The 20,393-nt window shown below is 41.9% G+C and overlaps 1 protein-coding gene across 1 annotated transcript; it reads right to left on the bottom strand.

The window, feature by feature from the left end:
- Window positions 1–16,765: 16,765 nt before the first annotated feature.
- Window positions 16,766–18,348, bottom strand: Mid1ip1 (MID1 interacting protein 1). The gene has a single exon (XM_042702445.1). The coding sequence runs from the start codon at window positions 18,333–18,335 to the stop codon at window positions 17,781–17,783; it is 555 nt and encodes a 184-aa protein (XP_042558379.1). The 5' UTR covers window positions 18,336–18,348; the 3' UTR covers window positions 16,766–17,780.
- Window positions 18,349–20,393: the final 2,045 nt, after the last annotated feature.

The following is a 20,393-nucleotide window of genomic DNA, read 5'->3' as shown; positions in this document are numbered from 1 at the left end:
AGGAAGAAAACTTTACATACTTCATCAAAGATAGAACCTTTTAAGATAAAAAGTAAAAAATCTATCCGGCTAGTAAGAAATCCTGATGTTTGATATATAGCAAACTGTTCCTTAGTATTAAAAGTTATTTATAAGCACATTATGAAATGACTCATTTCTAATGGTATTAATGATAGCTCCAATATTTTAGAAATTCATCCTCAACTTTAAAAAACTTTAATTATATATAATATTATTAATTTTCTGCATATATTAAACAATTTAAATAGAAGTGACATAGAACTCAGTGTAATGAGAGAAACACAGTTCTAGAAAGTGAGAGATCTGAACTCTAGTTTTACCACTTTTATAAACTAGTTGATTAAAGAATATACTTGGTGACTGTCGGAGGAAAAGGAACCCTTATTCAATGCTGATGTAAATGTAAATTAATCCAATGCCTATAAAAATCAATACAGAAGTTCTTCAAAAATTACAAATAGTACTCCTATATGATCCAGCCATATGACTTGTAGGTATATTCCCAAAATAATCTAAGTCCACTTACTATAGATAACTGCATGTTTGCTTCATTGTGACACTAGTCACGATAGTCATATTATGGGCTCAGCCTAGGTGCCTGTCAGCAGATGAATGGATAAAGAATATGTGGTATTTATATACAATAGTTTTTTACTCAGCCATAAAGCAGAGAAAAATTATGCATAAGAAAACTGATGAAACTGGAAACCATTGTGTAACGTGAAATAAATCAGTCCCACAAAGGCAAGTATCACGTGTTTTCTCTTATATGTGGACTCTCAGTTAAAAAAAGAAAGAGTATGAAAGTCATAGGGAACTAGTAGAAATGTGGAATAGGTAATAGAGGAGAGAGGACAAGAGAGTAATAGAGGGGGTAAATTTGATCAAAGCATATTATATGCATGTATGGAAAGATCATGATGAAACCCTTTATTTTGTACAATGATAGTATGCTGGTTTTAAAAAGAAAGTATACCACATAATTCTTAAGATTCATTTCAGCTGTAAACTATGAATTGCATTTTTTGGCTTTCAACATGCATATAAATAATAGACTATGCATTTATATGTGCACCTTTACATCTGCATTCATTGAACTAACCTCAAAGTGATCTTCAGGAGAGGGAACATTAGATTAAATAGATTTATGATTTTTTTGTATACAATTATCATTCAACTTATAAAAATTATAAAACTAGAGTAGGATGCTGGTGGCTCATACCTGTAATTATAACTACTCAAGAGGCTGAGATCTGAGGATCATAGTGCAAAGCCAACCCTGGGCAGGAAAGTCTATGACACTCTTTATCTCCAATTAACCAATAAAAGGCTGCAATTGGAGCTGTAGCTCAAGCTATAGAGTGCTAGCCTTGAGCACAGAAGATAAAGGACAGCATTTGGCCCTGAGTTCAAACCCCAGGACCTGGGTATCTTAAAAAAGTCAACAAAGGGGTTTCCTGGTAGCCATCAAGCCTACAATAAAATGGGGGATTGTTCAACCACACATCTCCTAGAGCAACTTAGGCTTCTACCAAATGAGAACAGGATTTCTTGGTACTCAAGAGTTGTCCCTTCACCTCTAACATACATACTAAAACTACAGTGCCAACAAGCATGCAAGAGCATCCACATGTGAACCACTTCCCCACTGAGGAATAGTCACCAGTCCTTGATTATTTTGCCTGCCTTTGGTTGAAGATAAAGTCTGAGGTATACTTTTAGAGGCATGTAAAATATATAAGCCAATAACTTTGAAAAATTATTTTTTTACCATAGTTAAGATATGGAAGCAACCCAGATGTCCCTCAGTAGATGAATGGATCAAGAAAATGTGGTGTATATACACAATGGAATTCTATGCCTCCATCAGAAAGAATGACATTGCTCCATTTGTTAGGAAATGAAAAGACTTGGAAAAAATTATATGAAGTGAAGTAAGCCAGGCCCAAAGAAACATAGGTCCCATGGTTTCCCTTATTTGCAATTACATATATGTCTGAGACAAGCAGAAATGGTCAGATAAGTTGCTGTTAGGCGAAATGAACCACAAGATAAGGACTCAAATGTTTTTTCTTTCTTGTTATTGTTTCTAACATATTTATAAGATTATTTCTTTGTTGCTTTGTATGTCCCTCCCCCACGATATAACCCCTGTTTTCACTGTATTTGATGTTGGTATAATTTGTGGAGGGGAAGGGAAAAAACAAATTGTTTAAATAGGGATACAGGTGGTCCCATTGCACCAATGAGATGTACAAGATGTTATGCCGAAAATGAGCTTTACAACTTTGGCGTAGGAGGGGGGGGACTGGGGGGAGGGGCGGGAGGCTGTGTGAGGGGGAGGGGGGTGGGAAAGGATGGGAAGGGGAAACAAAGGAGGAGTCAACAATGCTTGATAAGAAATGCACTCATTACCTTGCTCATGTAATTGTAACCCCTCTGTACGGTATTTTCAGAATAATAAAAAAACAGCATTCTTCTTGCAATTATTGGAGAATACTAGCTGTCTCTGAAGACTTTCCTACTGGGTATATTTCACTTACCTTTTAAAAAATATTTGTGGACATGTCAGATTCGAAGAAATGATCCCCTGAGTTCAAATGGTTTAACTCTCACAATCCTTTAATTCTGTTAGTATATTAAAATAGATCATTATAATATACCTTCATACCCTAGGAAGTTTATGCCTCAGGAAATGGATTATTGCAATTTATCGTAATTTGCAGTCCTTCTTCCCTGTTTGTAGCAAAGCTCCACCAACATTCTAGACTGCTCATGCAAGTTTTACCAGATAATGTGCATATCTACAAAGCATTCTCAAGGCTTTTCCTTGATATGAACACAAGAAAAAGGACAAACTTGGAACAAAGATATTTCACACCCACATTCATTCAGCAGAACAACTAGGACTTGTCATGCCAAATCACAGTGATTACTCTGAACATTTATGCTTACAGAGGAAAGAACAAGGATAAACATCAATAATAAGACTCAAGCTTCAATTTTCATTTAGATTCATCGAAGACCACAGCCCTGATTTCGGTATTTATTTTTCCTCTCTTTCCCTACACATCTGGGAGTTCCACACTTTTCCTCCTAGCCTGTTCTTCCTAGCTTTTGTGTCACCAGTGTGTCTCAAAATCTGGACTTTCCACTACCCATCTCCCACAATGAAGATGACATGTGGTACTAGGTCTCATAAGGCTTCACTGGCAGAGCACAAGGGGAACTGTGAGATCATCAACATCAGAAACAAGAGGTCTGTGGCAGAGACTGCTAGCTATTGACGCTGAGATCCACTTTGCCTTTTCTCCTTAGTAACAGAACTATTTTTTTTTTTTTTTTTTTTTGCTGGGCATGTTGCCATCTGAAAGCAACAACTGCATTTGCCAACCTTCCTAGCAACTAAGTGTGATCTATAAAAGCCAAAGTCTTTCTAAAGGCCTTCAATTTGGAAGTCGTGAGTAAATTGTAACTGGAGATCTATACACAGAATTATTTGTGGAACGACTATTATTGCTTATAATGGAAATGATTCAGTGGAGAACAATCACTTAGTATTCCTTTTTCTTGCTGCCTACCCGAACCTGATACCAAGAGCTCTGGCATCCACCATATATCATGAAATTTCCTTCAGGAGGATTAATGATACTAATGACAGAAGAATATTTGAGGCTGGAGCCTGGTGGCACATCACTGGGCCATGATGGCATTTCTGGACACCTCCCCCACTTTCATAGTATCTTTATTCAAGCATGAGAAATGACGTTATTTTGCTTATCTTTGTCATGTCAGAGCTTTATGTTAAATTGATATCTAAGAAAAGAATATTGCAGTACAGAAAACACTAAAAGCAAGGACCCAAACAAGTTCAAACAAACATAAGTGACAAGTTTAAAGAACTTGTCTAGTGGATGGTGATCAAGGAGAATACTAGGTGAGATTAGAGTAGTACTGGAAACAATTCCAATTAGGGTATTTTTGGCCTTGGAAAATTGTTTACAGTAAGAGAAAGGAAGAATCATTTCAGGGTTTGCATCAGAGGAATGATATATGTGTTCTTTGTTTCAATATACCTATCTGGCCACTGGAGAGGAAGAGCATGGGTGCAGAGAGATTTGGTAGGGAGCTACTGTAGAAATCTAAGTGAGAGGGCTGGGAAGGTGGCTCAGTGGTAGAGCACTTGCCTTGCATGCCAGAGGCCCTGGGTTCGATTCCTCAGCACCACATAAGCAAAAAGAAAAAAGCCGGAAGTGGCACTGTGGCTCAAGTGGTAGAGCACTAGCCTTGAGCTGAAGAGCTGAGGGACAGTGCCCAGGCCCAGAGTTCAGGCCCCACAACCAGACCCCCCCCCAAAAAAAAGAAAAGAAATCTAAGTGAGATACCATGGTGGCTTAAACCAGTATAGTGTCCATAGAAGTGGATACAAATTTAAACATTACATACTTTCTAAAGGTAGAGCTAAGAAGATTGGCACACCAAAAGGAAACTTTTCCATATACCACATATCCAGATGCACTTTGTTTCTTTTCTTCTCTCATCTTTCCTCTCTTCTCCTCCCCACCCTCTTTTTCTGCTCCTCTGGTCTCTTCCCTCTTCCTCTCATTTTTCTCTGAATCATTTGAGAGTAAATTTCAAGCACAATAACTTTCCCCCTCTAAATTATTTGATATTTATCTTTCCAAGAATGAGAAAAATAACTTACATGGCTGAGATACAATTATCATAATCAGAAAATTAACATTGCTATAATATAAATGTTTAGTATTAGACTTTTGCAGGTAAACAAATTGTGTCTTTGTGTGTGCGTGTGTGTGCACACACGTGCACACCAATCTTCAAGCCTAAACTCAAGGCCTGGGAGCTGTCCCTGAACTTTTTTGCTCAAGGCTAGTGCTCTACCACTTGAGTCACAGCTCTACTTCCCATTTTTGGTGGCTAATTGGAGCTAAGAGTCTCATAGACTTTCTTGCCCAAGCTGGTTTTAAACTTCAATCCTCAGATCTCAGCTTCCTGATTAGCTAGGATTACAGACATGAGCCACTGGAACCCAGATTCAAATTATGTCTTGTATAACAAAGAGACCTATATCTACACATTTATGTTAATATTTCCATTTTGGTACCCAGGCCAAGGTCACACACTGCATTCTGACTCCTCCAAATCTTTTACTTTAAGGCAGTTCTTCTGTTATTACCACTCACAACCTTGACACTTCTGAAAAGTACAGACCAGCTATTTTTTTTTATCAGTAAGCCAATTTATAAAAAACGTTTGACTTAGGCATCTGCAATGGTGACCTCAACCTCCACTCCTGGCTCAATACTGATGGAAGTTATCTGCTTGACAATCTCGGAAAGACTGTGTAAATCAATGAGTTGCTTGTGGATCCTCATCTGGAAGCGATCCCATGTCTTAGAACCTTCACCACAAGGAGTTCTTCTTGTAGTGATTCTCAAAGTCTTGGTAGGCATGCGCACTGGTCCTTTCACTTTGAGATTCTTCTCCTTGGCGCCTCGGATCAGGTCAGCACATACTACGGGGCGCAAAGGCATCAATTAGTTCGCTCACAATCATTCACCGCAGGTTTTAGACCACCGCCGGCCGGCTCAGAAGCGTATAGAACAGACCAGCTATGTTGTAGAATGTTCCACATGCTAGATCTATCTGTTATGTCCTCGTGATTGAGTTCTGGTTATGTATGTTTGGCAGGCACATAACAGGCATTGATATGCCCTTCTCAACTCAACTGTATCAGGGTTTTAAAATATCCTCAAGCATGTTTTCAAATGCTTCATAACTTTGCTTTCTGCTTATGCCTTAATTCCTATGCTAGTCCATCTCTGTTCCAAATCTGTCAGACTTAGTTCCAGAAAAATTCACTAAAACTCCATGGTCGGGCTGGGAAGGTAGCTCAGTGGTAGTAGAATGCTTGCCTTGCATACATGAGGCCCTGGGTTCGATTCCTCAGCATCACATAAGCAGAAAAGGCCAGAAGTGGCTCTGTGATTCAAGTGGTAGAGTGCCAGCCTTGAACTGAAGAGCTGAGGAACAGTGCTCAGGCCCAGAGTTCAGGCTCCACAACCGACAAAAAAACGAAACAAAACAAACAAACAAAAAAACTCCATGGTCCTCTAACTAATCCACACTGTTCCCCAATATCATACAGTGGTCATCTTATCCAAAAGACTTTAATTTTCAGGCCCTGTGGTGTGAGCTGTCCCAGCACCATGTACCCAGCCATTGTGGCACTTCTTACACTGTATTGTAGCTGCATCTACATATTTGTCTTTCCTCTCCCCCAGACTTCAAGCATCTAAAGAGTGGGTCCCATTTGCTATCATCACCAGCATACAGCCCAATGCCCAGTACGCAATAATTACCCAACAAATGCTTCCTGAATGAAACATCAATTCCACAAAGCCTCCATGACATCTGTGACTTTGGTCTTACATATTCTCAGAATCCTGCAGAACTTGAATCTCTCACGTGGAGTTGCTAAGGGATTTGTTTACATCTGATCTTTGCTGGGAGCCTGGAAATTCCCCGAACCCTCTGTGACTTCTTGCATTTAATTCACTACACCTCATCACAGTCTGTAGGAGAAATTCAAGAGACCTGGAGAGAGGGAGGGAGGGCTGCCTTTGTTTTAGAACTGTGTCCTTTTGAGTTGCTATTGAGAAGGTGCAGACTATTTTGGAATGTCTTGCCTAGCTACTACTCCCCCTCATCCCTCATTTCCTGTTTACTCTGCCTCCCAAAAATCACAGTGGGGGGAAGGGGAGCTGGGAATCAGGCCAGTTGCTTTGGTTGCCTTCCCTCCAGCAGAAACCACTACCTTTGGTCCCTAATTCAGGAATAATTACTTTAAATTTGAATTTAAGCTTTTCACAAGTAAGTCGTTACTTTGCAAAAGAGAAAACTAAGGCTCCAAGAAGCTAATTAAGTCTTCTAGGAAACAATGCCAGAACTGGCTCTAACTCCAATTTATTGAACTGTAGAAGTCATGATCTCTCTTTACTACTAGGTACCACCTTTCCTCCTACTTGACTTTGTCACTCTTCTTATCATGTACTTTTGTGTTCATGAAAATAGCATCTAAAGTACTTCTCTACCCTGAAAAGTTTGCACGCTGCACTCCAGCACTAGTTCATCATTATTATTCAATAAGAGCTAAGTATGTTGTGTACTAAAGGTGAGGATGCCACTAATCCAAAGGCTGCTGGAAAACTGAATCCCTTCTACATTGTGAATGAGAGGGGTAATGTTATAACCACTGTGGAAAAGGATTTGGTACTTTCTGGAAAAAAATTAAATATAAACTGTACACATAAATTAACATAAACCCTATAAACTAGCAATCACATTCCTGTATACGTATTTTTATAACAAAAAAGGCTTGAACTAGGATGTTCTTTGATTATAGGTAAACTAAATAAATAAATGAAATGAAAACAACCTCAAAAGAAGAATAAACACATCCTGCAAATTTATGCTGTGCAATACTGTTCAGCTAACTTATTCAAGACCATGAGTGAATTTTAGAAATATAATTGTGAGTGAAAGAAAGCAGATACAAAAGAGTGCATATTGTGTAATTCCCTTTCATCAAATTTCAAGAACAGGCAAAACTAATTACATAGAGATAGAAATCAGAATAGTGGTTGCCTGGAGTAGAAGAGGGTCAGAGATCAAAAAGGAAGATCTGATAACTTCTAAGGTGGTGGTTGTGTTCTGTAGCTTGATTGAGATATTGATTATGATTCTATGTGCTTGTCAAAGCTGAAAAAATTGTGTAGGTATTTTATTACCTAGCAGTACAAGTAAAAAGTAATAATGAAATAGGGAGCTCTGCACACATAAAAAAAAAATGCAAGTTATTTTGGAAGAGAAAAAAGCAAACTGGAGTATAAAAAGAGAGGAAGATCTAAGATTGTAATTACAAATACATAATAAATAAGGCCACTTTATTTGAAGCAAGCATGTTTAGTACTCTAATGGATGCTCCATTAGTAGTGTCTTCTTATGCAGGGCCACTGTCATCAAGATTAGAACTTAAAAGATAAACAAAAGTTTCTTTCACAAAGGGAAGAAAAAAACCTTTTGATACTCTTGTCAAGCTGTGCTAGAAATGCTATTTTAACCAGCCCCAAACAACAAATGGATTACATGCCTAGAGTACTGCATTTCTCCTAGCCAAGTGCTAAAGTCACATATTTTAGTTTCCTAGTCTTTCTATATAAAATTCCCACAAAGTTAGTGACTTAAAACAACTTAGAAATACCATCAAACAATTCGGGAGGTCAGAGGTCCAAAATGGGTCTAGATAGGCTAAACTCAAGGTATTGGAAGGGCTGTGTAACTTCTAGAGGCTCAAAGGGAGATTTTTGTTTCTTTGTTTATCTCAGCTTTGAGAAGCTGCCTTCATTTCTTGGCTCCTGGCCCTTTCTTCCATCTTCATGGTCAATGGCAAACTCTGTCTTTCTCATGCTGCATCACTCTGACTTTCTGATTTCCACTTCTGTCTTTTGTAAGCACCCTTGTAATTACATTGGTCTCACCCAGAAAATCTAGGGGATTATTTCACCACCCAAAGGTCAGGCAAATTGCAAGGCTAATTCTATCTGCAGTCTTAATTACAGATTGTCATGCAATGTAACACATTCACCGGTTCCAGAGAATTAGGCTTGGACATTTGTAGAGAGGCCGTACTGGTTACAATTCTAACTACCAGAATTCTAACTAACAGAATTATAAAAATGGTACATATTACATTTCTCTGATCATTCTTTTTGAGAGTGTGTATGTGTGTGTGTGTGTGTGTGTGTGTGTGTTGATCCTGAGGCTTGAACTCAAGAGCTAAATAGCTGTCCTGGAGCTTTTGTGCTCAAGGCTAGTGTTCTACCACTTGAGTCACAGCAGCATTTCTGGCTTTTTGGTGGTTAATTGGAGATACAAGTCACATAGACTTTCCTGCCTAGGCTGGCTTCGAACTACAATTCTCAAATCTCTGTCTCTTGAGTAGCTAGGATCACTGGCATGAGCTACAGGCACCGAGCCTCATCCATTATTTCTAATCACTGTATTCACTACACCAGCTATCAGATACGTATTTCAAAGGTTCAAGGTTCATCGTAAGATGCTACTCAGATAGAAATTACATTTGACTTTCAAATGTTTTCATTTAGTTTATGAATCTCTTGAAACTGGGAAAAAAGACCTCTGTTACAGTTATCTATTAGTATGCAACACATCACTTAGTGGCTTAAAAGAATGACAATATTTTGCACACAAGTATGAAATTTGGGCAGGGCTCAACAGGGACAGCTTGTCTCTACTCCACTTGGCATCAGTGGGGTAGCTTGAAGGCTGGGGGTTGGAATCATTTGTTTGATGGCTTGCTCATGCTTGGCAGTTGACGGTAGCTGTTGGCTGATTCTCAGTGAGACTGTTAGCTGGAACACCTATGAATGGTCTCTCCATGTGACTTGGGCTTCCTCCTAGAGTGGAAGTTGTGTTTCATGGGTCGGCATCTCAAGAGAGAGCCATGTATGTCATACAAGAGGAAGGCATCACCTTTAATGGCATGTCCATAGAAATGATAGCTACATTTATTTCATTAAGGCAGCTGCAAAAGACACAGTTCCTACATCTTGATAGAAGGTGGCAAGGTTCTGGAAGAGCATGTAGGTCACTCTATGACCATTTTTAGAAAATATAATTTGCCTACTAGAATTTTCCTGCAACCTTTCTGTTTTCTCTCTTCATTTTTGTCTCCTCCCATTTCTTCCATTCTATTTTTTTATGCAATTGTTACCTTCACTTTTTTGTCCCCTAACCCTTCCATTGCAAGATTAAGCCAACCTTAATTGTTTAGTGAGAAGATGGAAAGAGACCCTAACACATCACAAAAGTAGCACCTAATTGCTGAGATGAGGGATTACTTAATCATTCACTCAACAAAAATGGCAATTTAATCCCACTTTTGGGCATTTACCCAAATGTTTACAAACAAGACCACACTAAAGCTACCAGCACAACAATGTTTATTGCAGCATTATTTACCATAGCTAAGATATGGAACCAACCCAGATGCCCCTCAGTAGATGAATGGATCAAGAAAATGTGGTATATATACACAATGGAATTCTATGCCTCCATCAGAAAGAATGACATTTCCCCATTTGTTAGGAAATGGAAAGGCTTGGAAAAAATCATATTAAGTGAAGTAAGCCAGGCCCAAAGAAACATAGGTCCCATGGTTTCCCTTATATGCAATATCTAGTAAATGTATGAGTCAAGCGGAAAAGGTCAGATAATGTGATGTTAGGAAAACGATCCCTTAAATATGTATTTTAATGTTTTTTTTCTTTCATGCATGTGTTTCTAACGTATTTATAAGATTATTTCTTTGTTGCTTTGTATGTCCCTCCAGCACCGTGTAACCCCTGCTTTCTCTATATTAGATGTCAGTATAACTTGTGGAGGAGATGGGGACAAACAAGTCGTTTAAGGATTCAGGTGGACCTGTTGCAACAATGAGAAGTACAAAATGTCATGTCAAAAAACGAGCTTTACAATGTCGGTGTGGGGGGGGAGGGGGGGAAGGATTGGCTGGGGGGGAGGGGGGAGGGGGGAGGCTGGGAAGGGAGGTGAAGGGTAAACAAAGGAAGAGGCTGCAATGCTTGGTAAGATATGTATGCATTATCCTGCCCATGTAATTGTAACCCCTCTGTAGAGTATGTTCTCAAATAAAATAAAACAAAATTAATTTAAAAAAACAAAAATGGCAATTTCATATGCTTCAACTTCAAATTTGCTGTCACTGGGGCTGAGAATGTGGCTTAGTGGTAGAGTGCTTGCCTAGCATGCATGAAACCCTGGGTTCCATTCCTCAGCACCACATAAACAGAAAAAAACAGAAGTGGTGTTATAGCTCAAATGGTAGAAAGCTAGCCTTGAGCAAAAGAAGCTCAGGGACAGTGCTTGGAGTTCAAGCCCCAGGACTGGCAAAAAAAAAAATAGCTGTCACTGTAGTCAGAGATAAAGTTACTATAGTTAACTATCAGAAGAGACAGAGTTCTCTACATTCCTCAGGTTTCCAATGAGTGGAGCAGAGTGTCCTCAAACAATCATATTTCTTCATCAGTTCACTTACACTAACCTAAGAATGGTAGGGTGACATCTGGTAAATTGGAAAAGATTAAACTCAACAGTCTGGTCTTGGCTTCTCCCTTTTGTACATGGAGCATAGCCAAGAGGAGATATTTTCTTCGGGTCTAAAGTCCACCAGAAGGAAAGAGCTCCTAGGTTCTGAGATTCCTGCCAGGGTTAGCTATCAAAATGTCTGTCCTCTTTTTTCCCAAAAATTTATGCTATGAAGGAATTGTTGACAAGTACATTTCACAATAGAAACAAAAGTATAGTCCCCAAACATCCAGGAGTTACAGGTTGTAAGGTCACACCTTCTTTTCAATGACTCATGCCCACAAAGTACACTCCTTGCATTCTACACATACTTTAACTGCTATGGGACATATATGTGGCCTTTCACAATGTATATACTTAAACAGGGCCTAATCATGAATATTGGAAAATTTGAAAGACCTTAGTCAGAACCAGCAATGTGCTATTTTCGTTTTAATCTCTTTGATTACCAAACAGGAAAGCTCCTCAACTAGAAGAGGAAAAGGGAAGATGAAGGGAAAAAGCAGCCTTTATCCAAAGCCTCAGCAAGTTCTGTCAGGTATTTCAACATGGTGGCAAAGTAGTCAGATTTTAATTGGGCCTATTGAGCTCACCCACAAGTGACAAAGTTTTTTACCTCAGCAGTGTGGTATTCAAAGGGGTGGGAGGAAACTACAAAGATAGTTTCTACCTTTGAAAACATCAAATGAATCCTGACCAGTTTTATTCTGTTAACTGAATGCTGGTTGATAAAAGTGAACATATCAACACTAGTAAAATTGACTGAAAAGTAAAATCGATTCTAGAAAATTCTCTACCACAACAATATTTATTCTGCTAGTTAAAATAACAACGGTCTATAATTTGTTGCTAGACTTTTTTTGTTGGTCATGGGGCTTGAACTCTAGGCCTGGACACTGTCCCTGAGCTTTTCAGCTCAAGGTTAACACTACCACTTTAGCCACATGGCCACTTCTGGCCTTTTCTGTTTATGTGGTGCTAAAGAATCAAACCCAGAGCATCATGCATGCGAGGCAAGTACTCTACCACTGAGCTACCTTCCCAGCCCCTTGCTAGACCTTTCTCTACTTTTCTTTTCTTTTCTCTTCTTTTTTTTCTTGTCGGTCATGGGCTTGAACTCTGGACCTGGGTGCTGTCCCTCACCTCTGGGCCTGGGTGCTGTCCCTCAGCTCTTCAGCTCAAGGCCAGTGCCCTATCACTTGAGCCACAGCACCACTTCCGGCTTTTTTCTGTTTATGTGGTGCTGAGGAATCGAACCCAGGACATCATGCATGCAAGGCAAGCACTCTACCACTGAGCCAACTTTCCAGCCCTCTACTTTTTTTAATCTACTGTGCTAGAAACCACTTGCTCTGTAGCTTATGATTACTAAGTTACCATCTATAATTCTGCTCATAACCAGGCTATAGAAATGGCATTCCACTATCCACAATTTTTTTACACATTTCAACTCAGGCACATTACCAGATATATTAAAAAAAAAAAAAACTTTGAGGCAAAAGGCACTTAAAGAATAGAAAGAAAAAATAAAATGCAAGAAAAAGTATAGGAAGGTACAAAAAAAACTGTTCTTCTTAAAAATAGACAATGCCAAAACAGGAAAGACTAACGAGATAGTTGTGGTTTTAGTGGGCCTCGTTTAGACATACACACAACTATTTGTTTTCTGCTTTAACATGTCCAAGACTTTTGACACTAAAATTCAAACAGCTAACTAAATGAAAAAGAATGGAGGAAGCTTTGGCAAAGTGAAATCTTCCTGGTTTTATGAACCATGGATCCATTTTAGCTGCCTTTGTTTTATTTACTGACTTAGCAGCACTGACGAGCAGGCAGCTGGAAAAGATCTGGTACAGATGTGGTTTTCCTTTTCTTTACCCAACATCCTATTAATTAAGGATCATTCTTCAGTGAAGCAAGGAGGCTCCTGAGGAATGTGGGAAATGTTTAGAAAATTGTAGAAACCTCATTTGTTGAAACTGGAACAGACTTTAAACGAGCAGCTTTCACCTCTAACTTCCTATTTTTACTGGCTTCATCCCTTGTCCTGAAAGGCAGAGGGGCAGGACAAAGGAAAAAATTAAGCCCCTAGCCTGCACTCAACAAACACATCTTTCTATTCAAGTTCCATCCTGAACTACAAAAGGGCTTTGTAAGCAAACATATGGAAATCCATAATGTCCCACCAAGCTTTAGGTCTAGAGAGGTAATGTACACCAGAACCTGGCTTACCACTGGGAAGAAAATCCCAAAGAGTGAAGTATGAACTCCTTGGAATGGGCTTAAGAAAATTTTGATGGGAAATTTGGGGTCCAGTTGCCCAGAGTAGTATAGAAATAGTATAAGGTCTGAACATTCTATTGGTTTTGATGGTTTTGTTCCATAAAGAGCCTTAGAACAGAGTGCTGGAATCAGAGATGGAGCAATGACTGTATGAGTCAAAGGATGATACCGACTTCCAGATATAGAAGCAGTTGTTGGTAACAGACCAGCATTAAGTCCATCTCTTTTGGAAAGTTCCATACAGTTCCAGAGGAACTAGAGGTCAAGTCAAGTATTTAGAATAACACAGAAACAACCTTGAAATTTCCCTGGGTTGTTTTTTTAAATGAAAAGAACCTTGAAAGAAAAAAAAATCAAGAATTTTCCGTTTAAATTGCTTTGGTAATTAAAACAATTTATGCTTGACCAACCACCTACATAAAGTTTGAATTTTAAAAGACCAAACTAATATGCCATATATTTAAAGTTTCCAAAAACTTACAATCAAGCTTTTTTATTGGAAGGAAAAAATATTCCTTCAAAACTTTAAAGAACAGATTCCTTTATCCAAAACTTTTAAAAAAGAATAGCACAAGGATGTAGTGGCTGGTTTAAAAAATACACAAAAAAAACATACTAGATGACCCATAAGAAGATAAATGTCAGCCAGGCACTGGCGGCTCACACCTGTAATTCTAGCTACTCAGGAGACTGAGATCTGAGGATCCTGGTTAGAAGCCTTGGGCGGGGAGGGGAGTGTAGTTGAGGAGGTGGGAGGGAAGGAATGGTAGGGGAAAAACAAAGGAGGAGGCAACAATGCTTGATAAGAAATGTACTCATTACTTTGCTCAAGTAACTGTAACCCCTCTGTACAGTATTTTCACAATAAAAAAACTTATGAAAAAATAAAATTAAAAAAAAAAGAATGACAAAAAAAGAAGCCTTCCTGGGGAGGAAAGTCTGTGAGACCTTTTTTCAGTATATTTCAAAAGTTTTTCTGTGAGACTCTTATCGCCAAATAACCATCAGAAAACTGGAAGTGGTGGTGTGGCTCAAAGCAGTAGAACGCTAACCTTGAGGGCAAAAACACAAGGACAGCAGCACCCAGGCCCCTGATTTCAATTCCTACAATGGACAAAAAAGAAAAAGGAAAATAAATCCCTTTAAAACAAAAGGTTACATTGCATAAGGTTTGAGGCCCTAAGTCAACTAGAACTGTGTTCAACATGCAAACATGAGAACCACTGGTCACATAAGAGAATTCCACAGTTCCAGACAAGCTGGCTGAAGGATACAAAGGGTCAAGAAAAGGAATGAATCCCATAATGAAACTCACCAAAATTATCTGAAAAAAGGAGACAAAGGGGGAAGGAATGGGAAAATAAAAGAGGAGGTGAGTTTATTCAAGTACACTATAAGTATGTGTGGTATTAGAAGGGAGGGAGGGAAGAAGGAAGAAAAGGAGGAAAGAAGGAAGGGAAAAAAAAGAACAAGCTAAGCTCAGTGGCACATGCCTGTAATTCCAGCTATGTGGGAAGCATAAATAGGAGGATCTTGGCCTGAGGTCCTCCCAGGCAGAAGCACAGGAGTCTATCTGAAAAATAACTAAAATGGAAAAGGGGTGGAGGCATAGATCAAGTGGTAATAATGCATAGCAAACATGAGGCTGAATTCAAAATCCCAGAAGCAAGCCAGATATAGTGGCCCATACCTACATTACCAGTGGCAGACACCTACACTACCAGTTAGTTACTTTGGAAATAGACATCTGGAGGACAGAAGTTACAGCCTAGGAATATAGTTACTGAGACTTCATCTCATCAGAAAAGCTGGGTGAGGTGATGTGCATCTGTAATTCTGTAGGAAGTGTAGGTTGGAAGGTCTTGGTCTGAGGCCAGCTGAGAGCTAAACTTGAGATGCTATCTGAAAAATAACTAAAGCAAAAAAGAACTGGGGATGTGGCATATCAAGTCCTGAATTTAAATCCCATTACAAGGGAAAAAAGGTACTTGAAGCAGTTTTGAAGTTAGTAATTGTTACCTCATTATTTAATTCTTGCCATCACTTGCCCAAAGTGTTATGATTTTTTTTTTGTTTTCCTTCGGGTTTTCCTTCATGATTTAAAACAAAAAAGTGTGTGTGTGTGTGTGTGTGTGTGTGTGTGTGTAATTGAACTGATAATTTCCCTTAAGGTAGACAGATTATCCAAAGCCTTAAATTTTCATGGCAGGAGAGAAAATGGAGACACAAACCAATATTTAGAGTAAGAAAAACCAGTGAGGCACTTCCCTGTAGTGCCTAAGGAATCTGAGGTGTTGAACATTCCCCATATGTGTATCAACTCATGTAATTCTCACTTCAATCCCATGAGGTAATCCACAAATTGCTAGGCCTATTTTCCAACTTGGCAAAAGGCTAGGAGAATTAAATATACACAATTAATAGTAACAAGGCTTTGTACCCATAATCTTCTATCTCCTGAGTTTGTGCTTTTTTTGTACCATAGAGATCCTGTAATTTCCTTTCTTTCATTTTTTTTTTTTTTGCTTGCACTTAGCTATTTTGAAGAGAACACAAAACAAGAGACCTTCTACCTGACTAGTGGTGCTGACAACCTTATCTTTATATATTAACGATTAACTTACTCTGGTAACTGGAGGGCATCCCAGTTTTACAACTTCTCCATTTCTTTCATGGCTGCTACAAGCAGCCATAATATTTTCATGCTGCCCCTGCTTGCCACACATACACACATCATTTGCTTTTTTGGTAAACCGCAAAGTTATATATGCTATAAATCCAAGTTTTATGTGTTTAGAGAATGTGACTTCAAGACTGAAAACTAAGTAACCTGATATTTATTCTTCCAACACAATAAAAAAAAATAAAATGCAAACGACACCCTTTGACCTGTCCTGAGCATCCTATGGCATCTCAAAAGGATTCCTGAGTGACTTTGGGTGGCCCTGATTGGGTCACCGTAAAACTGAATATTGGGCATTGCTCAAGGGTTTGGCACTTGGTTTGGAAGTACTGGAACAGGGCCCTGTGCATATTAAAATATATTTAAGTCGGTCCTAAGAGCAATGTAAAAAACTTGTGTGAATCCGAAGTAGCTAGTGTTTCTTTGTAAATTTCACTTCTCCATAGCCAAAAAAGGTCAGCCTTTAGATTAAAGTTTTTACGTTTCAAAATACATCAGCTCAGCTAAATATTTGCAGAGATGAAGTTCTACCACTGCGAATATTAGAGAGAAAATAAACTTCACTTCCACTAAACAAAAATCAATTCAACTTTATTGAAGGACTAATGTAGCCACTGCACTGGCAAGTTAAAGAGCAACAAACGCTAGTCCAGTTTATTTAACACATTCGCGCTTTTATTTTTTAGAATATAGTCTACATCTGGATTAAAAAAAGTTTTAAATAAATTGAAGACATATAACAACAGTGGAACCCGTCATCATTCTATAGCCAACAGATAGAATGTCAGTTGATTCCACTTAGAATAAATCCACTTTCTCATACTAATGTTATTATTTTCACTGGCTGAGTGGCAAGCTTCATACAAGCTGGCGCATTGCCAGCTTACACACACTGGGGTGGGGGTGGGGTGGGGTGGGGTGAGAGGGATGGGGTGGGGGTGCCACAGGACTACTATACAGTGTAACAGAAAATCATTAATAAAATAGTACCGGTTACCGACAGTGCAGTTTGTGCGCTTATCACAAGGACAATGGAAATCACCGAAGTTTTTAGAACAAGATGATCTGAAATACTTAAAGACAAGGGCCACGGTTACAAACAGGAAAACTGATGCAATCCTAGCAATGCCAAGGCCTCCACCGGCTCCACGACAGGGCCGGTTGGAGGCTGCGCGCCCCGCCTTCCGCAGTACCCGGCTTGGGGTTGCACTCCCAAGTGTGGCAACCCAGCGCCGCGCCCTGCCACGGCCCCTTTTCTTCCGGAAAGAAGAACAGAAAAGAAACCCCAGGAAAGGCACCGGCTGAATGCGGGCGTCAGCCCAGTCTCGTTCCCACCAATGCACAATGCAGTTAGTTCCCATCCCAGGATGGTCCTAAGGCCTCCTTCTCCCGCTCCCTCGCTCCTCGCCTCTCCCAAATGCCACCCTCTGCAACACAGAACCCCACAGAGCCCCCTGCACGTACAAAGCACAACTTTGTAGTCTGCCCTTCGCGACCCACAACCAGGAAGAAAATAGCTTTGAAGAAAGACAGTGGAAGGGGGGGGGCACGAGAGAGGGTGCTGGGCAGCCGGAAGCGGCCTGCCTCAGTGGCCCCAATTGCCAAAGCCGATCTCCTGCTTGTATCTGTTGGTGAGGATGTTGGCTTTGCGGGTGAGTTTGGAGAGCACCGTGTGGAGCCCGCGCAGGTGGTAGTGAAACTGCTGCTCCAGGTCTTCCTCGCCGGCGTCTGCGCTCTCCAGGTGGCCCAGATCCACTAGGATGTCCTTGGACTTCCAGGCGCTGTTCTCCTCGCTCCCTGCCGGCGGGGGCGTCGGCTGGTGCAGGACTCCCCATTCGATGTCGTTGCGGATAGACTTAAGGAGCACGTAGTGGCTGTACATGTCCCGGGAAGGCGCAAAAAAGCTGCCATTAGCGCTGCCTGGGCTGGGAGTCGGGGTCGTGCTCTCCTCCAGGCAGCTGCCACTACTGCCGACCTCCACGCCGACCTCGTTATCTAGCCCTGGCTCCGCCAGGGGCACATCCCGCAGCAGGCTGGGCACCATCACCGTCTGGTCCATGTTGTTCACGGCGCCGATGAAGCGATTCATGGCGTTAAAGAGCGAGTGCTTTTGGTTATAGGTGTCGCAGATCTGCATCATGGTAGCCGGGAGGGCGCCGAAGCTTACAGATGCAAGGGCACGAGGGTGGTCCGCCAGGGCAAGAGGACACCCGCCTTCACGCGCTCTCCGAGGCCCGCGTTCGGGGCCTGGCTCTTAGCTGGAGAGGCGGGATTCCCGGCTCCACCTCCGTTCTCTCCAACTCTCGTCTCGCTTGCTGCCCGGCAACTGCAGGATGCGCGGCTTCCACGCTGGGAAGCTCGCGATGGCGATGGGAAGTTGGTGGGTCGAGCCTTATCCTGATAGGGAGAAGGGATGAGGGGAGAAGGATTATTCATCAGACTAGGGCGCTTGGCGTCTCGGTTAGCGCGCTCTTCCCGCCCCCACTCCTTCTAGTCCGGGACAGCGCTGGGACAGCGCCGAGGTGGGTCCGCGAGATCAGGCGGTCTCACCACCACGATTACCGAGATTATCAACAAGGGGAAAAAGGAAGAGGCTTTCCACCATCCTCCCCTCCCCCAATCCTCCGGCTTCTCTCTCCGAAAAGCCAGAGCTCAAGAAACCACGCTGGCTGGGGCAGTGACCCGGGCGTGGACACCCACCTCCTCTTCCACCTCGAAATCTCCGCTCCTCGGCTGCTTTAGTGATGTGGCTGCCGGCAGCTGCTGCCCAAGGGCGCTGCCGCGGCCAGTAGCTGGACTGCAATTGTTGCCGCTGGTGGTGGCGTCGGCCCCCTACCCATCCCAGGTGCTCAATTTATAGTCCAGGAAAGGTGTTGCCGGCGCCCAGGACCACCCCCGTAGTCTCCTCCTCCTCCAGCCTCTCTCGGCAGCGCAAAGATAAAAGGCCCCAGCCCAATGACCGGGAGTAACACTCGCTTGGCCCTTTCTACAGCAGGGGCGGGGCGCGCTGGGCCAGCTCCGCCTCTCGCCTGATATCCGGGCCGGGAGGGCGCTGGGGCAGGGCAGGGCAGGGCAGGGGGGGCAGGGAGGGAGAGAGATGGTGGAGCGGCACCCCGCCTGCTCTAAGCCTTAGGCTACCCATCTACCGGGGGAGGGGGTCGGGCGGGGAGCCAGGCACTGCGCTGGGGAAGGCGCCACTATTGGGACCAGGGGGCTGGCTGGTGCCTGGGCTGTGGGGAGGGTGGAGGAAGGGTTGAGTCGGGCTGGCGCTCGCGATGGCTGGGTAGGATGATCGGAATACACGTGTTGGGGTTGAAAAGTGAGTCCCGCGACCCTGAATTTAGAATGGCCACAGCCGGGAAACTGAAGCCTGACTTTATTATTAGACATTAGGGAAGAAGGACCGACAGCTGCCCTAACTTCATCCTGGGACTCTTATGTAAGGAGGATGGCTGAACACGCAGGGTGCACGTGGACAAGCAGTGCTCTAGCCGCTGCTCTGGAGATGGTCAGCTACTGGAGGAGTGCGCTCTGAGGCTTTGGTCTCCCTCCTGCCAGGGTCTTTACATATCTTTCCTACCCAACTGCTGCCAGCTATGCCTGTCCCTCCTCCCCCGCCCCCTCTCAGATCAGAGCCTAGCAATGGAGACACTCTCTGGGCCTTGTGTCCTTTTGGCAAGGAGGTGACAGAAGTTTGGCCAGGTGTTATTTTTCATCATTTTACAGAAAAGTGGGGATGTGTCCAATAACTTTTAGGAGTGTGTCTGTGAGCAGTCCCTTTCAAAAGTTGGTTCTTAAGTACAGGGTTACTTAATAGGGCCGAGGCTATGCACTAAATCTCTGTATAAAACATATTGTGTGTGTATGTGCTATATGTGCATGTTTTTATGCGTGCCCCTGCTAGTGCAGATACTGGGGCTTCAATGTCCCTTAGCTTTTTGGCTCAAGGCTGGTGCTCTCTCACTTGAGTCACAGTTCCACTTCCGACTTGTCATGGACTTTCCTGCTTGGTTTGACTTTGAACCGTGATTCTCAGATAGCAGCCTCCTCAGTAACTAGGATTACAGGTGTGAGCCACTAGCACCCAACTGCATGTAAATTTTATAAACCTTGCACTTCTGAACTTCACTTTAGGACTTCCAAGACACAGCTTGGTTTATCTTTTCTCATCTCACTTCAGTTATCAGTCCCTCATCCA

The sequence above is a fragment of the Dipodomys spectabilis genome, unplaced genomic scaffold, assembly GCF_019054845.1.
Source record: "Dipodomys spectabilis isolate Male_0828 unplaced genomic scaffold, ASM1905484v1 ptg000324l, whole genome shotgun sequence".
NCBI classification, from domain to species: domain Eukaryota; kingdom Metazoa; phylum Chordata; class Mammalia; order Rodentia; family Heteromyidae; genus Dipodomys; species Dipodomys spectabilis.
This window is presented reverse-complemented; position numbering and strand designations above follow the sequence as displayed.